This window comes from Theropithecus gelada, chromosome X (genome assembly GCF_003255815.1).
Source record: "Theropithecus gelada isolate Dixy chromosome X, Tgel_1.0, whole genome shotgun sequence".
In the NCBI taxonomy this organism is placed as follows: Eukaryota; Metazoa; Chordata; class Mammalia; order Primates; family Cercopithecidae; genus Theropithecus; species Theropithecus gelada.
The window spans coordinates 73,154,465-73,178,383 of record NC_037689.1 but is presented as its reverse complement, the minus strand read 5'-3'; the positions used below and the strand labels follow the sequence as shown (position 1 = coordinate 73,178,383).

Sequence of the window (23,919 nt, the reverse complement as noted above, 5' to 3'; positions counted from 1 at the left end):
CCCGTGTATGTAATAGAAAGATCACTGGATTGAGGGGCCAGAAAACCTGTGTTTGAATTCTAGATCTGCCACTTACGTGATGTGATCTTGAGCAAAGGCATAAGTATCTTTGAGGCTGTTACTTTCAAATATAAAAAGAGACTAATACCACTCACCTCACAGGGATGTTATAAGGAGAAAATGACAAAACACATGGAAAAAAAGCTTTAGAAACTGTAACTTATAATATAGATATAAGTTATTACTCTTTTAACACATGAGAAACAGCCAAGGAGGGTAAAGTGTATGGTTACATAGTATACGTTTTAGTCTAGCCCTTTTCTTTTCTTTTTTTCTTTTCTTTTCTTTTTTTCCTCCCCTCCCCTCCCCTCCCTTCCCCTCCCGTTCCTTTCCTTTCCTTTCCTTTCCTTTTCTTTTCTTTCTTTTCTTCTTTTGTCTTTTTTTTGAGACAGGGACTCCCTCTGTCGCCCAGGCTGGAGTGAGGCAATCTCTGCTCAATGCATCCTCCTCCTCCCAGGCTCAAGCAATCCTCCCACAACAGCCTCCCAAGCTGCTGGGACTACAGGCATGCCCGGCTAACTTTTGTATTTTCTGTGGTGATGGTGATTCACTATGTTGCCCAGGCTGGTCTCAAACTCCTGTGTTCAAGCAATCTGCCTACCTCGACCTTCCAAAATACTCAGATTACAGGCGTAAGCCACCACGTCTGGACTTACTTTTCTTTTTAAAAGAAAACGCTGTATTTACTGTTTTAAAAACTTAAAAGTTGAATATTTAACCTGACATAATAGTGGACTTGAAAAGTAAAATGCAGAAAAAAACACTTTCTTTTGTCACCATTAAATATATCAATTATTACTAAAACTTCAATTGCCCTAAGTTTAGCAATATTTTTTAACAAAGGATTTCATTTATGAGCATGATGACAGTTTATACTTTCTTCAACTACAAAGTGATAGGATTAGATGCTCTCTAATGTTTCTCATAGCTTTAACCTTTTATGATTTCAGGAATTCAACCAATATTCTTATGTATTAAGCAATTAACAGTAAACTAAATATTGAGATTGTATCTATTTCTACATGCCTTTAGCCACAATACCAGAGTATATAAGTCTATACAAAATCAATTGTGTCCATTTGAAATTAACATATGCAAATACATCTCACATATATATTATGTAAATAATTATATATAATCTTATATATACTTTGCCAACTGTAAAATATTATCAAATGTTAGTTACTACTTTTATTACAAAGCACAACTTTGGGGTTACTACTGTTTTCACCTTTTGTTTTCCCAGGGAAACAGTATTGTCACTATATGATAGCAAAGGCATGTACATTTAATGGGCCTATCCAACTGAAATTGTTTTGTCTCTACCCAATGAAAATGTCAAAACACTGTGGACAATCATAAAACAGGAGCAAATATTCCCCACCCAAGGGGTGTACATGTATCATATGAAAGAATATAATATATTACTAACAGAACAAAATATAAGCAAAGTAAAATGATCAGCTGTATGCCATTTCAAAAATTATTTTTTTTTTAAAAAAGCAAATTTATTTCAATATTCTAAGTTGAATATTTACCCTTGAACTTGATGTTCTTTTGGGCGTTACCTCTGGTGTAAAGGGCACAAGCATCTGCATCAAGTTGTGGGAAAAGAAAAGGAAAAAAATCACATTTGAAGAAAGAATGTTAAAAATGAAATCCAACCTCTGAATTAAAATAAATGAGCATTAGAAAAAAAAAAACACATTTCCTTGGTGTGAAAATTTTTCTTAAAACTTCAAAAATAAATCGTGTATTGAATTTTTTAGGATTCCCTAAATTTTAAAATGACATTTCATAATACATGGGCTGCTTTTTGAAAAGATTACTTACAGCAGACAATCTGGCAGATCTTCTCTTTGGCTATAAGTTAAAAACAAAAGTCTGTTAAGTGAATTATGGATACAAAAAGCTAGAATTACTTTTATTGAGGTCAAAATATTTGGTGTAACAATACATAAATATTGTCATTAAAGAAGCAATTGTGAATTTGGTTAGAAAATACAAGAGAAATACAAGTTTTGATTTTTCCTTCCTCTGAACACTTTATATACTAAAGAAAAAGTCCTAAATTAAGCTTAAGTGGCTAGGCTAAATTAACACAGTAGCTAGTAACAAGGAGCACATTTAGAAATGAAAATATAGCCTTTTCTTGCCAAATGACAAAGCAATTATTTTGCTTAAAAGGAAGAAGTTCTCTCTACATCTGAACAAGCACAATAAGGTCTTAAATTCCAAGAAGCTTGCAGTTTTTAATACTTACTATATATATATATTTTTTCACACTCAGTATATTTTTATTGTGCATTAATTAGATTAAAATTAATAATATGCATTGACCAGAACATTAATAAGGCCATAAAGGTAAACTGAGAGGTTTCTTTAATATAATTGTTGCACAACAATGATTCTCGCTTTGTAGGACATATAGAAGATGGCATACTCTAAGAGTTAGAACAATATACATTGAATACAATAACAAAGACTATATAGTACGTTAAGAAATGTTTCACATATGTGAACATTTAGAGCCTCAACTTTCTAAAATAAGCAACATGTAAGCCTGTAAAGTACACACACCAAAATGATAGTCTAACTCACAAAACACCCAAATAAAATATTAGCACATCTCTATGGTCAAGAATATTTCCTTAACATCATTTCTATTTAAAAAAAGTGCAAAAGCCTTTTCTTTTATTTTGAATGGCAATGTAAAAAAGTCCTCTCTTCCGAAATTCAGATATATATTTTTGAGAGAGCTCACTGGCATACCATATTGGTACTCATATTGTACAAATATACCAACCAGCATCTATTTTTTAGCTGCTTATGTGTGTCAAGTTTATAAAACGAGTGGTTTTTCCCAATAGATGCTAAGACTAAAGAAACTCACCTCCTGCCTCATATCACCTTGACCTGCAGCCTACACAGAGGAGAAAACCACACAGAAATAAGGTCATTGATATAAACACATAAATCAGAAAACACTGCCTGCGGATTACAAATTTCAATATAATTGCTTATTACTTTCTCCTGGGTTCCTGCTCAAGTAGACACGTGTTGTTTCTTAGGAACCACGCTACATACTGCTGTTTTACTAATGTGCGCCAAGATGCAACTGCATGCACAAGACATACTTTAACACAATTGATAGTTAATTTCATCCTTTTGTGTAAATTGCATCTCCTGAAAGTAAACCTTTGTAATTTTGAAATCCACCTGCTTTAGATAATGTAAAAGCCAAAAATGTGGGGGTGGGTCAAATGAAGGCGGAGCTTCATGCAATTTCCCTTTCTTGCCTTATGTTTGCCATGCAATTGTACCTATCTTAACCTCTCCACTGACTCTGGACTATTCTTTCCAAGTTTTGCATGCAAGAATTACAGCCCCCACAGTGTTTTGTGGCGTAGACCTCTTTGCTACAAAGTCAATGCTTTATTCTAAGACACTGGCCGCCGATTTTAAAACTTCCCGCCACTACCTGCTTTAAGGTTGCTGTCAGCTCTGCAAAACAGAAAGACCTACTGCACAAGTATAGAAAAGCACAGTGGCGGGAATCTCAGGACGGGGGGGATGGTGATTAGAAACAGTTGCTTTCCATATCTGAGCAGCCCTTTAGCCTGAGAATTATCAAGCTATTGCACGATTCATACAATCACAGAGCACGGGGGAATTTCAGTATTATTTCTATGTTTTAGGAATAAGGAAGGTGGACTTGTTTATAGGAATAATCCAGAAACAATCATAATGTCTTAAGTTAGCACAGTGTTTTACGGTTTTACCAAGCAATGAAACAGCGTTCGATTTCACTTCTAGGGGACTAAGAAAAAAACAAAACAAAACAAAACAACAACCAAAAAAAAAACGCCGAGCGTGAACTTGTTTCCTGTCTGAAAGGAGCCAGGAATTGTGAAGTGAGGGTTTGCAGAAGACCTGTGGAGCTCGAAAGGCTCAGATCAATTCTGCATTACTAAAGTCAACAAATTCATGCTACCCCAACATCGGCAAGTTTATCCGACGCTGTTTCCTTATAATCTTCCCATCTTTAGCTAAAGAGCTAGGGAAGGTCCAGCTTTCTCACCCCTAAAGTTTTTAATTACAGCGGTGAATCTCTTTTCTCTAGGACAGTTTGAAGTCTGCGCCGCCTAATGGCACAGGATTACCATTGCATAGCCATCTGGCCTGACAAGAAGTGGAGGAGGAGGGAAGAAAAAAAAAAAAGAAAAAAGAAAACGGGAAGAACAAAGGCAAATACAGGAGAAAGCCATGGCTTTCGTTCCCCAGACGGGACGGTTACCCAAGAAAAGCCGGTGGCAGAGGAGGATACTGAAGTGTGGTTGGGAGAAGTATTCTCCAATAGGGTAAGCGGAGGAAGGGGGTTGGGGTAGGAAGCGACAGCACAGCGCTATGGCTGTTTGTAATTCAGCATGGAGACACCTTTCAAGAGATTCTCCCCTTAAACAAAACACTCCAAAAGTGAACTACCAGTTGCATGCAACACCATCCTAAACCTTACACCGACTGCTCTTTGCCCTTCTCCCCCTTTCCGTTTCATTACATCACAAAATGGAAGAAGCCAAAAAGCTTTAAAAAAAAAAAAAAAAAAAACCCAAACAAACAAATAAATAAATTCTTCCTATTAGGAAATAGGTAACTCAGCAGCTAATTCCCCGTCTGTCTTTCCATCTCACTTACCTTTCTTTTGGGCATTGTTGTAGCTCTCTATAGGAGATCTTAGTCAGCAGAAAAAAAGCCGAAGGCAGTCACTGCCTGACTGCTCCAAGAGCAAATGAGTTTTCAATGAACTAATTGCAGCACGACCTGTACTCTCCTCTAAAAAAAAAAAAAAAAAAAAATTCCTCGTTATTGGCAACATTAAACACGCCAAGACGCAACCAAACTACGTGAATGGTTAACCGGAGTGGGAGCCACATTGGAGTGACAGGTTCTCAGGCCAATAAAGAGAGGCAGCCGGCTTTGAGGGGTGTGGCCCGCGAACTTGCCCGAAGCCCTCGTTCCCTGTCGGCTCCAACCGCTGGTGTAGTGGAGGAGCACGCGAACTTAGCAAGGGCTAAGCGATCAGGAATAAGAACGGCAGGAAAGCCAGAGCTGTCTTGATCAGTTTTTTTTTTTTCTTTTATGTTATAATGACAGACGAAAGCCACAACAGTTGCTTTCTTCACAATCTCCAAACCCGCCACCCTTCCCTATTCCTAGCGGGGAAAGTGCTTTTAAGACCAGTTGAGTCTGGGCTCCGGTCTTTCCCTGCCACCTTGGGCGGGATGGTGTTGAACCGACAGGAACATTCATTCAGAAAGTGCAAAAGAGTGGAGATGTTTCTCTGGTGTGGGAACATCACCCCAAAGCAGAACTGTGGTGCTGGCAAGGAGAGGGTGCCAAAATGGCGTGTTTTCCGCAGGTGGAGAGTAGCGACAAAACTGGGAGCTATACCGTTATCCCACTTGGAGCGGGTATACGAAGAATTCAGTGGGACTCCGAGGGAAATGTGTAATAGCAGAGGTCTATCCAAAGGAAAAGCCCTGAGAATAGATTTTTAATCTGAAGGTTGCATTTAGTGAAAGGACTCAAGAAGGTGCTATCCACGAAAGTATTTAGGACTCAGAACCTAGACTAGCATAAGGCGATTGAGGTACTCACCTCAGGCACAAAATTTAAGCTTGTGACAAAAACCCAGGAGACTAGGATGAGGCGAGTGGGGTGAGTCACGCAAGTGTAGGGTAGGATCCTGTCTTTATTTAAATTTTTGAAAAAACTTAAAATCATGGACTTTTTTGCAAGAATTTTGATATTTAAAAAGATTGTCTAAAAATACTAAGTATCTTCATTACTGAGTTTCTAGGCGGTCCTTTAAAATTTTTGCCAAAGGAGAATGTCTCCACAGCGTCACTCTAATCCCAGCCATATTTAGGTGACTTTCGACTGTAAGAGAGGCTTATAGGTGCCTTTCAGTGTCAGTTTCTGAGACCTAAAGGTTTCAGGGTTGAGGTGGAGATTGATGAATAAATTACTTTGGAATAAATATGATTAAAATAGAGGATCTAATTCCCCACCGCCCTTTCTCAGAGGCGCCTTGATGTGGTTGTGTATAAAAGTGCTCCCAAACAACAACCCAAATCCTTATCCTGGAGGGTTAATCCGGGCGTGGTGGCTCAAGCCTGTAATCCCAGCACTTTGGGAGGCCGAGACGGGCGGATCACGAGGTCAGGAGATCGAGACCATCCTGGATAACACGGTGAAACCCCGTCTCTACTAAAAAATACAAAAAAACTAGCCGGGCGAGGTGGCGGGCGCCTGTAGTCCCAGCTACTCGGGAGGCTGAGGCAGGAGAATGGCGTAAACCCGGGAGGCGGAGCTTGCAGTGAGCTGAGATCTGGCCACTGCACTCCAGCCTGGGCTTACAGAGCGAGACTCCGTCTCCAAAAAAAAAAAAAAAAAAAAAAAAAAAGAAAGTTAACCTTTTGAACAGTTACTTTAGGAAGAATTCATTTGTGTTCATGTAGGTTAAAAAATTTGGAATAATTAGTTTAAGAGATAAACACTATATCTGCTACAGAGTGCCAAACCATCCCTTCAAGCAAAAATACAGCCTAACAGAATAACCCATTATAATTATATTTACTATTGTTTTATTATATTATTTTTATTTTGTTATATTTTTATATTATTATTATTATTATTGCCCATTCTTCCCCAGCACTGATAGTGTGGAATTAAATAGATCAGGTAGAATAAGCCTGCGTGACTGCTGCTCAGTTTCCTTCCCCCAACTTCATACTGCATTCTAATTCAAGCAAGTAAATCAGAAAGACATTTAAATTGCTTCCTTGGTCCATAGTTATTGGGATAATCCCTAGATGTTCCTGATGTCACATTTTGCCCTTATGGTAAAAGTATTCCTGGGTGAACCTAGATATGTTTCAATCATTTTATTCTCCAGCAGTTAGAAGATAAGCATAAAAATTGATTTTAATATAAGGATTGCCTCATAAGGATAAGGAGAAAAATGAAGGGAATGAAAATTTGTCAGCCGTGGAATGCATCCATTCAACAAATTCTTATTTAGCATTATTTTGTGAGTCGGATTTTGTTTTTGTAGACTAGCTTATGAAAATGCGAAACCCTGTAGCACGCAAAGTTGCATTACACAGCTTCTGTCTTTAAGGAATTTTATAATTTTGTAGGATTGAGCAAACAGATGCATACCTATTTACAAATCAAAGCTGATTGTATTATCTGAATGGTGCAATCTAAATTCAATAATAAAACAGGAGGGAAGGATCTTTTAGGACTAAGGTAATTTGGCAAAGGGTTTGATTGAGGAAGTGGAATTTGGCTTGCCTGTGAACAGTTCGGTAGACTGTTACATTATAGCAAATGCAGAGGCAGGAAAAGTTTGTACTTGTTCAGGGAACATAGTGCCTAGTCCAAGTGGGTTGAAACAAATTATCTTGAGGAGCCTTGGAAGGTAAAGCTTAGAAATTTGAAGAAAAGCAAAATGTGCAGATCAGTGAGCTCTAAAACTCCTCTTAAATTTGTCAGCAATTTTCTTTTTTGGCTGGGTTTTCCTTCTTGAAGGCTAACGTGTTGCAACTGTGATTTGTATCTTATTAAACTGAAAAAATAGTCATGCATGCAAAAGAACATCTTCTAAGTGTGAAACATCCTTCTGTTTCTTGACCCCAATCCCCCATCTCCTCATGTTCTTCCTTCTAACCATTAACCAGAGCGGTCCTTTACATTAGCAAACCTGTTCAGGCGCTTTGCCTTTGCAGTATTATTACCTCTGACTTCAGCCCCATATATCTTCACCTATCAAATGTTTACCAAACTGTTTAGACCCAGTCCAAATATCACCTCTTTGACAAAAGACTTCTTCACATTTTAGCCCTAAGAAATTCTTCCCTTCTTTTATAGTATACAGTTTCGATTGTACCACTCATATGACACAAGCAAGCTTGATTTTTCCTTTTTTTCCCAACCACTCCATCAAACTTCTTCAAATTGGGTCAAACTTGTATATACTTATTTCCTTTTGCCCAAATATTTACTCAGCATATCACACTCTACATACGTTCTGTAGAATTTACTACTTTTACAATATATTTTTCTAAAATTGATAAATTATTGCAGAGTAAAAAGGTTATTTTTGTGTAATTGTCAAAGTGAGATTTTTTACTGGACTATTCTTTTCTAAAATTACGTTGGCTTGTTTCTCTTTTTATTAATGACTAGGAAAATTGATTGCCAGAATTCCCTTATTTTACCTGGCTATTAAGCATGCCTACTACCGCTCCCAAAATTTACAGGAACTGTAACATGTCCATTTAGTAACCAGTTGAAAATGACACAGGAAGATATGAAAATCTACAGATTAAAGACATTAACATTAAAATATTTTGAGGCAGAGAATCCAAAAGAAAATATTAAGTATTTATGAGAAAAGAAATGCTAGACAGCCAAGATAAAACAGGTCTTCAAATGTTCTGTATATTCATAGTTTAAAATTATATATATATATGATTAATTAAAAGCATTCTAGATACACTACTTTGCATGCAAAGGGGTATCAAAAATACTGATTGACTAGTAAGAAAAATTTTATTTTCTCTGTTAAAATATCTCTAATTTTGATCTCATGCAACACCATTATTATTCCGTTGTATTTTAATAAAATAAAAAATTGGAAAACTATTTACTATTGTCAGCAAATAATGCAAGACTTCTAGCATATTATTAAAACACAGTGTTTTAGATATTTTTTGTTGGTATTTTCAGAGGGTAAAATAAATACAAGTCTACAGTGAGCCAAATACATCAATGCACTTATTTCTGAGCCTTGTTTAAGATTGATATGAGAAATTTATTTGGATTGATGATGCCACTTAGCTGAGATTGACTCTGGAAAAACTATAATTCTGGTGACCCAAATCTTCCTATGCCCTATGTTTATTTGCAGCAGACCCAGGACTAATAAAATACTGAATTAAAGAGTGGCCATTGATATGATAGCTAGATTATTTTTCCAGTGGTAAAAATAAATTGAGCGGCTTTCTAGGGGTAGAAGGCATATAATGCATTTTATGTTTCTATTTGTAAAATTTCTACCAACTTTTAAAGTAACAATTTAAAAGAATGCTATTTTTAGGCTTTCAGACATTCAAGTTTAGAGGATACTGATAGAGATTTTCTAGTTTCAATACCCTTGGAATAAGCACAAGTCCAGAGAGCTTAAATGACTTGCCAAAGATCATCTATTAAAATTTAAGCAGTTGGCCTGGTGCAGTGGCTCACCCTGTAATCCCAGCTCTTTGGGACGCCGAGGCGGGAGGATCACCTGAGGTCAGGAGTTCGAGGTCAACATGGCCAACAGGGTGAAACCCCATCTCTACCAAAAATACAAAAATTAGCCGGGCGTGGTGGTGGATGCCTGTAATCCCAGCTACTTGGGAGACTGAGGCAGAAGAATCGCTTGAACCTGGGAGACAGAGGTTGCAATGAGCCGAAACCGTGCCATTGCACTCCAGCCTGGGTGACAGAGCGAGACTGAGTCTCAAAAAAATAATAATAATAAATAAATAAATAAATAAAAATAAATAATCAGGCAGTTTTTTTCACTTCTTTACTATAAATTTTATCTATGGTTGTGATATCATCAATTATACAATTTATACAGAAATGTTAATGATTAAATGATACGTTTGGTAAACACGAGTTCTGTTCCATCGCAATGACCTTAAAACTCAAGAAGAAACTCTGACTGTCAACCTACTTCGGATGTATCTTTTTACTGATTCATTGGATCCTCACTCATCTGTGATCTTAAACTTGTATTCTCTAGTCAGTTTTCTATACCTCAACAAGTAGAAAATTCAGAAGAGAGAAACTACTTTTTACCTTATTCCTTTATTTGTTTTTTGGTCTAAGGTAAGTCTAGTGAATGTGAGTTTTTAATCTTGAACATCCAAATGCTTGCCCATGTTTTCTTCTTTCCCTTGCCAGAAGAGAGGTTTTCAGATAAAATTGCAGATAAGATTCATTATCGGTTAGAAGTTATTTGAAGATTTCTAACATCCAGTAGGTGTCATCATTTACTTGAAAAGAATTTCAAATTTTCTTACTTTATAAGATTTCTTCTTCCCTTAAATTCATTTATAATACATATTTATTGTTTAAAATTAAAAGATTAATTGTATATATTAAGATGTACAACATGATGTTTTGATATACATATAATGAAATGATTACTACAGTCAAGCAAGTCAACACATTCAACAACCAAAAAATTATTGTTTTGTGGTAAGAGCACCTAATATCTACTCTCTTAGAAAATTTCTAGGGTATTTACTAAGTCCTATCTATTGAACTTAATTTATACTTTTGGTACTATGTTTTTGCGTGAAATATGAGACATTTAAAATCTTAATATGTTTGGAATATTTAACCTTCATCCTCATCTTATAGAAGCACAGATATTAATTCATAGCTTATAAAATATGAAAACATAGATTGTGACACTTCTGAAGTTGTGCGGCTATTGTGGCACATTGAAAAAATGACATCTTTAGTTTAAAGCAATTATATTTTCACTTTATTTATTTTAATTGGCCTTAATGCTCAGGCTTTTTCTCCTTAGAAAGTTCATGAATGCTGTTTATTCTTATAAAAAGAAATGAAATAAGAATTCAAGAATTGATAAATGCCCCATGCTGCCTATATGAGAAAAGAGCCTATTTTCAAGAATAGATCAGTTTTCGGTGTAGTCCAACTGTTCACTAGTGAGGGTTGATTAGAAATAACCACCCTTCATGAGAGAATAGTGGCGACCTGTCAAATAGGTTGTGTGTTAGAAACCAACGTCTTTATTAAGAAAAATATTCAATTTAGTAAACTGATGTCATTTTAACCAAAAGCTAAAGTTAAATGTGATTTTTTAGATGCCTGTAGCAATTGATTTTCTTCAGTTTGTGTTATGCTAGGATTTGTTTTTCCTTTTCCTGTTTTGGGCTTTCTCCATTCACTTAGAGCCTTACTTATCAGATCATTTTATAACAAGCTTCATATAACCTACGAATTGTTTTATTTTGTTGTAAATTATTTGAAACACATGGGCCATCAATTGGAGCTTGCTTTAATTTAGACACATTTAAGGTGAGATAAAACGATGTTAAAACTAGTTGTCTTTAATCCTCAAAGTGTAGATATGAACACTCTGATGAAGTAGTAGAGCTCAAGTAGATTTTATTGTATGGGGAATTGGCAATCTATGCTATTACTAACATTAACTGTATAGTCCTTTAAGAGGATAAACGGACAAATGGCTGTTCAACAAGGTATTAAATTTTAAAACGCTCTAGAATGCACAGCAAAGGTAGCGTACAGGAAGGAAGAAAGAAGGGGAGATTCACTAAGGAGGAATCATTAAAAATTATGTCTTAAGAGTCATATTCAGAGACATTTTTATATATATGTGTGTGTGTGTGTGTGTGTGTGCGCTCTTACCTTCTAAGGACATGGTGACATTCTATTATTTACTTGTTTTTCAAAGACTCATTCTTTTTTGTTTGTTTATTTCTATCCTTTTTAAATTCAGTCTATGCTCACTTCCTTTGTTAAACAATAGCTGACATGCTTCAATCATTTACCACCTACTCAAAACCTTAAAAAATTATATTTTATATTGAAATGAGTAATCATTCAAGCAAATGGACATGCTCAATTCTCACAAATTTTAATGACAATAGTATAATCCACATTTACATATTTTCATTATTTCCAATAAACTAAGCATATCTTTGGAACTCCTTCCCTTGGTTTCAGGGTTAAATTGTCTAAGTGGAAATAAGATAATATTTTTAAAAATATGCTCTCTAAATAGTTATTTGTTGGAATATATATTGTTTAGTCTACTTCATATACAGACACATGATCAATTCAGGTTTAAGGGAAAATATAATTACTCCTTCAGTTTCCTATTTGTTTTTATGTTGTAGTTTACTTCTAAATTTATTGTAAGATGGGATACTATTTAGCACTTAATTTCTTCTGAATAAGGCCCACACTGGAGATAAAAAAGGTAATAAAATATATGGTTCATGCTTTTTTGGTTTGTGAGATAGGTTTTGCTCTGAAAAATATTATTATTTGTATAGCTCTTGAAAACAGAAACATTGTTTTGTGAGTTTATGCTAATTTTTGTCTATAAAAGGTAGCATTCTATTATATTTGGTTATCTTAATTTCATCTTTAAAATAACTGTGGTAGGATTAATTTCTTGAATATTAATTTTTGCTTTGTTTACATTTTAAGAGCTTACTCAAGTCTTCGTTTCTTCCAGTCAGCCAATTGCTAATGACTATTTGAGAATTACATTGGCTAGGTTCTTGGAATTTGTGGAACTTGTTTATCAGAGAAGAGACTCCAAAGAGTAGGAGAGAGAAAAAGAGCCATACTGAAGGTACTTTGAACTTTCCAGAAAGCAGAGGAGGTGACATGATGTGTGACGGAAAAGAGTACTTATTTGCACATAGTGTCCCAGACTATAAAGTGGCTGTGGGACGCCAAATCAGAAAATAGGAATAGTGGAAGAGGGTTATCTCTGAGAATGATTGGGAAAGAAGTACTTCAGAGACAGGTGGCAAGAACTGGCACTGGAGAGCAGCACCAATTTACACTCTGACCAACACAGAAGCATGCTTTTTTTAAAATTATTTTATTTATTTATTATTATTATACTTTAAGTTCTAGGGTACATGTGCATAACGTGCAGGTTTGTTACATATGTATACTTGTGCCATGTTGCTGTGCTGCACCCATCAACTCGTCAGCACCCATCAACACATCATTTACATCAGGTATAACTCCCAATGCAATCCCTCCCCCTTCCCCCCTCCCCGTGATAGGCCCCGGTGTGTGATGTTCCCCTTCCCGAGTCCAAGTGATCTCTTCGATTACCTTGAGCAGCATTTAGTATCTGAAAAAGTATTCGTTTTTAAAAATTGAATAGGTTGAAATAGGTTTTTTGATTTGCATATCTTTAATTACGGGTGAAGCTGATCGTCTTTTCATATGTTTGATGACCATTTGTATTTCCTGTCTGTGAATTTTTCGACCATATCCTTTCTTTTTCTACTGGATTTTCTCTTTCATTTTTTCAGCTCTTAATAGTGGTATTTTTTTCTAGAGAGAAGACTTAAGCTTTTATGTAGTCTTATCATTTTCCATTGTTACTTCTGGTTGTGTTTTCCTTTAGAAGAATTTCCCTATTCCAAAGGTATAAACAAATCCATTTACACTTCTCTTTATAAATTATATCATTTCACTTTTTATAGTTAAATATTTGTTCAGTCCTCTGGAATTTATTTTGGTTTCAGGAGTGGTGGATACAGCTTTATTTTTTTTGAAAATATAAGCCAGTATCTCGGCGGCATAGAACTTACCATCTTCAGGTAAGGAAGTTGAGCATAGAGCAGTTAAACAACTCACCTAAAGTTTCTAAGTAAGTTATTAGCAAAGTTGAGACTAGAAATCTGGTCTCCTACTTAAACTTTTGGTCTGTAATTTTTCCAACAAAGTACACTGACTCATTGTCACCTTCTCTACGTACTTAAGTACTTTCCTGGCTTGACAGCATTCTGATTTACTCTAACCCAGTAGAAATTAGATGAAAAAAGCTTTTAAATTTAAACAATTATCTCCTTGCCACCAGGAAAGTGTGAATTAGAAAATGATTTATTTCCTTGTATAGGGAAGATTTATACCAGGAACTTTGGAGAGAGAGAGAGACCAGGTGTGCTTTAGACTGGTAGTTGGCATAAGTCTGGAAGGTAATGATCATAATGCTATCATGAGAGAGGGTTGGGGTAGGAATGGTAACAAAGTAAGAGGGGAGAACTGGACTTCTTTATATTTTTCCCTTAGGCCAGATCTCACAGAATTACTACTTGTAGATAATTACTAACATATGCTTTAAATTAGTAATAACAGCTTCCACTATGTATAAGGTACTTTGTTAGGCTTTTTATATGAATTATCTCTGGTCCTAAGTTTACAGATGATAAAGCTAGTAATTGTTGAGTAAGAATTCAAACTCAGAGCAGTTTGATTCCAGAACCTCTGCTCTCTTAATTAAATTTCAGTTCTTTCAACCTTTATTTTTTTCAGTGATTCTGCTTTTGAATCTTAGTTCAGAAATCCATTATTTATAAGAAAACTCATCATATAAAATTTTGCTAATGCAATTAATCTGATAGAGAAGTAATTATGCTTGGTTTCCTGTCTCGTAGTTTTAAATTTTCAGTTCTCCCTGAGATACCCTGCCATCGTGCCTCCAACTGAGAAATAGCTACTAGATCAATGCTTGTAGAACGTAATTATTCTGACCACAGTTGTAATTCATATGCATTAATTCCACAAATATTAATTGAGCACTACAAGGGTCCAACCTCTGTATCAGGCACTAAGGATACAAAGATTTGACTCTACTTCTTGAGAGGCTCACCCTCTAATAAAAATAAGCGTGCTTATAAAAATTACACTGTAATCTGAAATGTGATATAAACGAGGTATGTGAAACATAGTATGGGGACCAGAGGAAGAACCAACTAACACAGTCTGAAAGTTGGGTCAGGAAAGGACTTACTGAGGAGGCAAAGACAAACAAGAGAGATGGATGAGCATTTTAAGTAAAGGAATTAATAATAATATCATAATTTTTACCCATCCTCAAAAAGTAATATTTTTGAGAACACAGATTTTGTGTGCTAAGTATATTTTTCTTAATACACAGGAAAACAAATACGTAACTATTAAAACATTTGCCAGTGTGTCCCCACAAATTTTCTTGTGGACCACCAGTGGTAGTGTATCCACACATTGAGAAGCATTGCTCTATTAGCAATACTGGCATCGTTCCCAGGGCTCAGTGCAGCTGTGTGGGTTTTTTATATAACTGGACATTTGCTGTCCATGTAGGCTATGTCTTTCTTAAGCAGTGGTGAATGGATGACATTTTGTTTTTCTTTCTTGACTACAGAGAAGTGGAACACTGCATTGAGTATAGTTAGGTGAACTCCTGCAAACGAACTGTGTGGGGATTGAAAAGGACTTTATGAGTATCCAGAATGAATAGAAAATAAGACCTTGCAGCTTCCATTTTAGGCAAACAAGGGCAGATATGAATCTTCCAGCTGATCTGTGGGATAATTTAGCCTCCTTGCTTAAGATGTTGACTAGAAAAGACTGGTGAACATATGGCATATATACCATCATGTGTATATCACATAATTTCACTAACATATGAAAAATTAAAATTATTTACCTTTATCCCTTCATGTTAAAAACTCTCAATAAACTAGGTATTGAAGGAACTTACCTCAAAGAATAAGAAACATATATGATAAACCCACAGCCCACATCACACTGAATGGACAAAAGCTGGAATTATTCCCCTTGAAAACTGGCACAAGACAAAGATGCCCCATCTCACCACTCCTATTCAACATAGTATTAGAAGTTCTGGCCAAGGCAATCAGGCAAGAGAAAGAAATAAAGGGCATTGAAATAGGAAGAGAGGAATTGCAGATGACATGAATCTATCTCTCAAAAACCCCATCATCTCAGCCAAAAGCTACTTAAACTGATAAGCAACTTCAGCAAAGTCTCAGGATGAAAAATCAATATGCAAAAATCACTAGCATTATTATACACCAACAACAGTCAAGCCAAGACCTGTCATGAATAAACTTTCATTTACAGTTGCCACAAAAATGACAAAATACCTAGGACTACAGCAAACTAGGGAGGTGAAAGATCTTTACAAGGAGAACTACAAACCACTGTTCAGAGAAATCAGCGATGACACAAACAAATAGAAAAACACGCCATGATCATGGAAAGGAAGAATCAATATCGTTAAAATGGCCATACTGTCCAAAGCAATTTGTAGATTCAATGCTATTCCCATTAAATTACAATTCACATTCTTCACAGAACTAGAACAAAACTGTTTTAAAATTCATATGGAACCAAAAAAGACCCAATAGCCAAAGCAATCCTAAGCAAAAAGAACAAAGCTGGAGGCATCATGCTACCCAAATTCAAACTATACTACAGGGCTAAATAACCTAACAGCATGGTACTGGCATAGACCAATGGAATAGAATACAAAACCCAGAAAAAGACCACACACCTAAAAATATCTGATCTTTGACAAACCTGACAAGAACAGTCAATAGGGAAAGGATTCCGTGTTCAATAAACAGTGCTGGGATAACTTCCTAGCGATACTCAGAATACTGAAACTGGACCCTTTCCTTACATCGTACAGAAAAATTAACTCAAGATGGATAAAGACTTAAATGTAATAACCAAGAGTATAAAAACCCTAAAAGACAACATAGGCGATGACATCCTTGAAATAGGAACAGACAAAGATTTTACAACAAAGATACCAAAAGCAATCCCAACAAAAGCTAAAATTGAAAAGTGGGATTTAATTAAACTAAAGAGCTTCTGCACAGCAACAAACAAACAAAAAACTATCCAACTACCAATAGACTGGACAGGCAATCTACAGAATGGGAAAAAAGTTGCAAACTATGCATCTGACAAAGGTCTAATATCCAGCATCTGGAAGGAACTTAAATACATTTAGAAGAAATAAAACACCACCATTAAAAAGTGGGCAAAGGACATGAACGGACAATTCTCAAAAGAAGAAATACACGCGGCCAACAATCATATTTTAAAAAGCTCAACATCACCAATCATTAGAGAAATGCAAATCAAAACCACAATGAGATACCATGTCACACCAGTCAGAATAACAATTATGAAGAAATCAAAAAAATAACAGATGCTGTGAGGTTGTGGAGAAAAATGAATGCTTATACAGTGTTTATGAAAGTATAAATTAGTTCAACCATTGTGGAAGACAGTGTGACAATTCCTCAGGTACCTACTAAAGACATAAGTACCATTCGACCCAGCAATCCTGTTACTGGGTATATACCCAAAGGAATGTAAATCATTCTATTATAAAGACACCTGCAAACATTTGTTCATTGCAGCACTATTCACAATAGCAAAGATATGGAATCAACCTAGATGTTCATCAATCATAGATGAGATAAAGAAAATGTACATATACACCATGGAATACTATGCAACCATAAAAAATAATGAAATAATGTCCTTTGCAAGGACATGGATGGAGCTGGAGGCCAGTATGCTTAGAAAACTAACACAGGAACAGAAAACCAAATACCACATGTTCTCACTTATATGTGGGAGGTAAATGATGAGAATACATGGACACACAGAGGGGAACAACACACACTGGGACTTATCAGAGGTTGGAGGGTGAGAGGAGGGAGAGGATCAGGAAAAATAACTAATGGGTACGAGTCTTAATACCCATAAATAATCTCTTCAACAAACCCCCATAACGCACATTTGCCTATGTAACAAACCTACACCTATACCCCTATACTTAAAATAGAATTATAAAAAGCTATCTTTTAAACTTGATAGTTTCTTTAGGTTTTTGTTAGCAATTACTTCAATGGTTCAATTAAATTTTTAAATATAAAAAGGTTTAGGTTTTTAGTAAATTGAATTTCCATATTTTTATTATAATGAGCATAAAAATACCTGTTTGTTTTCCAGGAGTACAATAAATGAACGAATTTATTGATGATGAAACTACGAGTACATTTAGATTTAGCAAAAAAAAGAGTGACACTAGAAAACAGTGGTTATGAATATTACAAAACGTTTCTAATTTAAACATAGCAGCTGACTAAATACTGAATTTTGGTCTGTTAGAAATCATGCTATGTACTGTATTGTCATTTCTCAATTTTGGTTACAAACATTGATTATAGCCGGTTTAGGATCTTCATTATGAATTTGGACACTATCATTTGATTTCATATTGAACTTGAGTGTTCCAATATGTTTTGGATACAATATTTGGCTTCTTTAATTACATATTTTAAATTTGTGATGAGAGCTTCAGATTTCATTATTAGATTTATTTCTTATTCATTAATAAACTTTATTGAGATATAATTTACATGCCATACACTGAACTCATTTAAAGGGTACAGTTCAGTATATTTTTTGTGTATATCCAGAGTTGTGCAACCATCACCATGATAGATTTTAGAACATTTAAACCACCCACTAAAAAAATCCCTTGCCCATTAGTAGTCACTTCACATTCTCCCCAACTCCCTCCCGCAATGTATCTGCCATTTAACACATCTCTACATTTTCGTGGAAATTAAAGGGACACAGAATAGTCAAAGTACCCTTGGAAAATAAAAATAAAGTTGAAGGACTCAGAATTCTCAGTTTCAAAACTCATTACAAAGAATCATTAAGACAGATAGTGGCATAGGGTGAGACTTGTGGATCAATGGAATAGAATTCAGAATCCACAAAGACACAATTACATTTGTGGTCACCTGATTTTCAACAAAAGTTCAAAGGGAATTCCATACAGCAAAAAACAGTCTTTCAAACAAATGACACTGGAAGAATGAAAATCAGCATACAAACAAATGAAATTGAGTGAACTTCTTCACATCATACACACAAAAAAATCAACTCAAAATAGATGATAGACCTAAATGTAAGAGTGAAAACAATAAAACTCTTACAATAAAACATAAGAATAAGTCTACATGACTTTGAATTAACTTATGGTTTCTTAAATATGACACCAAGAGCACACTCAATAAAAGAAAAACAGATAAATTGGATTTCATCGAATTTAAATATTTTGTGCTGCAAGCTGTATCATCAGTAAAGTTAAAAGACAACCCATACAATGTGAAAATATTTACAAGTCATATATACGATAAGGGACTTTTATCCAGAATATATAAAGAACTCTTACAACTCAGTAAGAAAAAAGCAACCCAATTTATAAATGGGAAAAGGATTTGATATGACTCAGTAATTCCACTCCTAGATTCATAACAAATAGAAATAAAAACTTATATGCATATAAAAACTTATACACAGTTGTTTGTATCAGCATTATTCATTATAGCCAAGTAGAAAGAACCCCAATGTCCATCAATGGATAAATGGGTAAGTAAAAAGTAGTAAATCAGTACAACTGAATATTTGTCAGCAGTAGAAAGGAATAAGATAGTGATACATGCTACCTTAAAAACATTATACTAAGTGAAATAACCCAGTAACAAAGTGACTACAAATGATTTTATTTCATATATGTGAAATATCCAGATCAGGCAAATCAATAGAGACAAAAAATATCTTGGTGGTTGCCTGGGGCTGGCAAGGAGGGAGAATTTGGGGAAATGAAGAGTGACTGCTAATGGATATGGGATTTATTTCTAGAGGGAAAAATATTCTAAAAAATAATTGCAGTGTGCTATGTTTTGGATGTGTTTTCTCCCTGCCATAACTCATGTTGAAATTTAATGCCAGTATAACCATGTTGAGAGGTGGGGCCTTTAAGTGGTGATTAGTTTATTAAGATGGATTACTGTCTTTCTCAGGAGACTGGGTTAGTCTTCATGAAACTGAATCAGTTCCTGCAAAAACAGATTGTGTTATAAAACAGATCAGCCTACTTTGTCTCCTCTCTCTTAACACATACCCAATTCCCCTTCCACTTTTCTGCTAAACTATGAAGCAGCACAAGGCTCTCACCAGATTCAGCCACCTGATCTTGAATTTTCCAGCCTCCAGAACTGTGAGCTAAGTAAATTTCTTGTCTTGATAATATATTCAGTCTCAGGTATTTTGTTATAGCAACAGAAAATAAACTAAGACAGGGCGAATGTTGCATAACCCTGTTATACTAAAAACATTGAATTTTACACTTTATATGAATGAATTATATGGTGCCTGTATGATTTCTTACTAAAGCTGTTAAAAATAAACGTGAGTGTGTGCAATAAATTCCTTTTTTCCTCATCAGTTTGATAAATTATAGTTGATGGTTGAAATAAAAAATAGCATTATCTGATGCTAAAGGCAATAGTATTTAAAAAGTGGGAAAGGTAAAGGAACCTTAATGGACATATGTTTTCCCCACTACACTAAAAGTGGTAAAATAGTGAAACCAGGAGACTGTGGTAAGTCACATATGTGTATTGTAATACCCACAGCAACCTCTATGAAAACTATACAAAATATACACTCAAAAACACTACAAATAACTCAAGATGGAATCCTAAAATATGTTTAAGTAATCAACAGGAAGGCACGAAAAGAGAAGTAGAGGAATGAGAGTCAGAGGAAACAAATGGAAAACAAATAATAAAATGGCAGACTTAAGTTCTAACATATCAATAATAACCTTAAATGTAAACAGTCTAAATACTGGAATCAAAAGACAGAGACTGGAAGGAAACAAGCAAACATTACCCAATGATACACTGTTTGCAAGAAACACTTGTCAAATTTAATGACGGGGTAGGTTAAACACAAAAGAACGGAAAAAGACATACCAAGTAAATACTAATTTTAAAAAGGTAGGAGTTAATACGTTAGTATCCAGTCAAGTCAACTTCAGGGCAAATAAATTACTAGAGATAGAGTAATAAATGATAAAATAACGATAAAATGATCAATTCGCCCTGAAGACATAATGATCCTAAATATGCATGGATTAAACAATAGAGCCCCAAAACAAATAAATGAAGCAAATGCAGGAAGCAAAACCTGATAGACCCAAAGGGAGAAAGAGTATGTTCAAGTCCCCAACTATACTTATGGATCTGTGTAGTTGGGGACTTCCATATATTCTTCATAGCAACTGATAGAACTACTAGATAGAAAGTCATCAAAGATATAAAAGAGCTGAACAATACAATAAACCAACAGGATCTAATTGATATATATTTAACACTCCACGTAAAAACAGCAGACTACACATTTTTAAAGCATTCGTTGAACATTCATCAAGATATACCATACCCAGCATCATAAGACATCTCAATACATATAAAAGAATTGAAATGATACAGATATGTTCTCTGACAATAATGAAATCAAATTAGAAATCAATAATAAAACAAAACAAGAAAATATCCATAAAATTCATAATTAAACAAAATATATTTATATAGCCCATCAGTCAAAGAGAAAGTCTCTAGCGAAACTAAACAACAAAATAAACATATCAAAATATAGGAGATGCAGCTAAAGCAGTGCTCAGAGAGAAGTTCATAGTATGAAATGATTACATTAAACAAGAAGCAAATCTCAAATTAATATTCTAATACCTTCAGCAAGCTATAAAAAGAAAAAAGAGAAACACAAAGCATGCAGAAAGATTATGAAATAATACAGAGAAAGGGAGAAATCAATGTAGTTGAAAATAGAAAAACATTGGAGAAAATTGATACAATTAAAAGCTGGTTCTAAAAATATATATAAGCTTGATAAACTTCTAGGAAGGCTGACAAAAACACAAACAGATTGCACAAGTAACCAATATGGGGAATGAAACAGGAGATAGCACTACAGATCTTGTAGTTAATGAAAGGGTAATGGAGGAATATGAACAAATAAACTTATAAATTTTAGAAGTCATAAGAAATGGACCAGTTTCCTAAAAATCACACACTCTAAAATCTCAACCATGATGAATAATCCTTGTTATTAAACGCTTAAAACATAATTAAAATAAATTCTACATGATGTCTTCCAAAAATTCAAAGATATAACATTTCCTAATTTTACAAGGCCAGTATTACCCTGCTACCAAAACCAGACAAAGATAGTATAAAATAAGAAAACTGTAGACCAATATCTATCAAGAACTTAGAAGTAGAAATTTTTGATAAAACGTTGGCAAACCTAATCCAACAATGTATAAAAGAAATTAGATACAATGACAAAGTGTGATTTATTCCAGGTATGCAAGACTGGTTGAACATTTGGCTCAATTAAAGTAATCTATCATTTTAAATTTTTAAATTTTTAATTGTGGGTACATAGAAGGTGCATATATTTATCAACAGGTGAAAGAAGAAAAATCGTGTGATCATATTAACATATGCAGAAGGCACATTTGACAAAATTCCATAGATATTGATGATAAAAACTCTCAGCCAGTTAGCAATAGAGAGAAATTACTTCAACCTGATAAAGAACATGTAAAAATCCTATTGTTAACATCATATTAAATAGTGAAAGACTGATGCTTTCCCCCTAAGACTGGGAAAGATGTATGTTCTCACCACTCTTTCTTAACACTGTGCAGGATGTTTTAGTCAGCACAACAAGACAAAAAAAAGAAATAAAAGGTATGCAGTTGGAAGGAAAGGAATAAAATTGTCCCTATTTGCAGATGATATGATTGTTTACATAGAAAATCCAGTGAAGTCTATAAAAAACCTCTAGAACTAATAAGTGTGTTCAGTAAGTTTGGAAGATACAAGATCAACATACAAAAGTTAATTTCACTTCTATGTACTAACTATGACCAAGTGGAAAGTAAAATTAAAAGCACAATACCATTTACAATTGTTACAAATAAAATAAAATAAAATATTTAGGTATACGCTTAAAATATGTACAAGTTCTATATGCTTAAAATTACAAACTATTGATTAAGAAAATAAACAAATGGAGAGACATATCATGCTCACAGGATGAAAAACTCAGTATATAAAAGATGTCAATTCTCTCCAAATTGGTCTATAGATTTAATGTAATTCTCATTAAAATTTCAAGCATTTGTAGACATAGACATAGTCATATTCTAACATCTCTATGAAAATACACAGGTCCTAGAATAGGTAGAGCAATTTCAAAAAGAAGAACAAAGCAGGAAGAATCACTTCATATCATGTTAAGGTTTACTATAGCCACAGTAATCAAAGCAGTGTGGTTTGGCAAAGGAATAGATGCATAGATCAAGGGACATAGTCAACTGATTTTTGGTAAAGGTGCAAACACAAATCAATGAACGGTAGTCTTTTCAACAAATGATACTAGAACAACTGGTTACCCATAGGCAACAATGAACCTTGACCTTAACTTACACCTTATCTTAAAAACTTAACTCACAAAGAGGCAGAGTAAAATGGCAGAATGGAAAGCTCCATCAATTATCTTCCCCGCAAGGACAGTAGTTTAACAACTATCTACACAGAAAAAAACATCTTCATAAGAAGCAAAAATCAGGTGAGCCCTCACAGTACCTGGTTTTAACTCTATATTGCTGAAAGAGGCACTGAAGACAGAAAAAGCAGTCTTTTTTTTTTTTTTAAATTTATTTATTATTATTATACTTTAAGTTGTAGGGTACATGTGCATAACGTGCAGGTTTGTTACATATGTATACTTGTGCCATGTTGGTGTGCTGCACCCATCAACTCGTCATTTACATCAGGTATAACTCCCAATGCAATCCCTCCCCCCTCCCCCCTCCCCATGATAGGCCCCGGTGTGTGATGTTCCCCTTCCTGAGTCCAAGTGATCTCATTGTTCAGTTCCCACCTATGAGTGAGAACATGCGGTGTTTGGTTTTCTGTTCTTGTGATAGTTTGCTAAGAATGATGGTTTCCAGCTGCATCCATGTCCCTACAAAGGACACAAACTCATCCTTTTTTATGGCTGCATAGTATTCCATGGTGTATATGTGCCACATTTTCTTAATCCAATCTGTCACTGATGGACATTTGGGTTGATTCCAAGTCTTTGCTATTGTGAATAGTCCTGCAATAAACATACGTGTGCATGAGTCTTTATAGCAGCATAATTTATAATCCTTTGGGTATATACCCAGTAATGGGATGGCTGGGTCATATGGTACATCTAGTTCTAGCTCCTTGAGGAATCGCCATA

At 34.8% G+C, this 23,919-nt stretch overlaps 1 protein-coding gene across 1 annotated transcript in view; it reads right to left on the bottom strand.

The window, feature by feature from the left end:
- Nucleotides 1-23,919, bottom strand: part of HMGN5 (high mobility group nucleosome binding domain 5) — an 85,403-nt gene that overhangs the window by 2,871 nt on the left and 58,613 nt on the right. The window contains exons 2-5 of the mRNA XM_025371715.1: nucleotides 4,756-4,893; nucleotides 2,954-2,983; nucleotides 1,894-1,923; nucleotides 1,599-1,652 (exon numbers count right to left, since the gene is read on the bottom strand). Of these exons, the coding sequence (XP_025227500.1) occupies nucleotides 1,599-1,652; nucleotides 1,894-1,923; nucleotides 2,954-2,983; nucleotides 4,756-4,770 (129 nt within the window). The 5' untranslated portion in view covers nucleotides 4,771-4,893. The remainder of the gene's footprint in view (nucleotides 1-1,598; nucleotides 1,653-1,893; nucleotides 1,924-2,953; nucleotides 2,984-4,755; nucleotides 4,894-23,919) is intronic.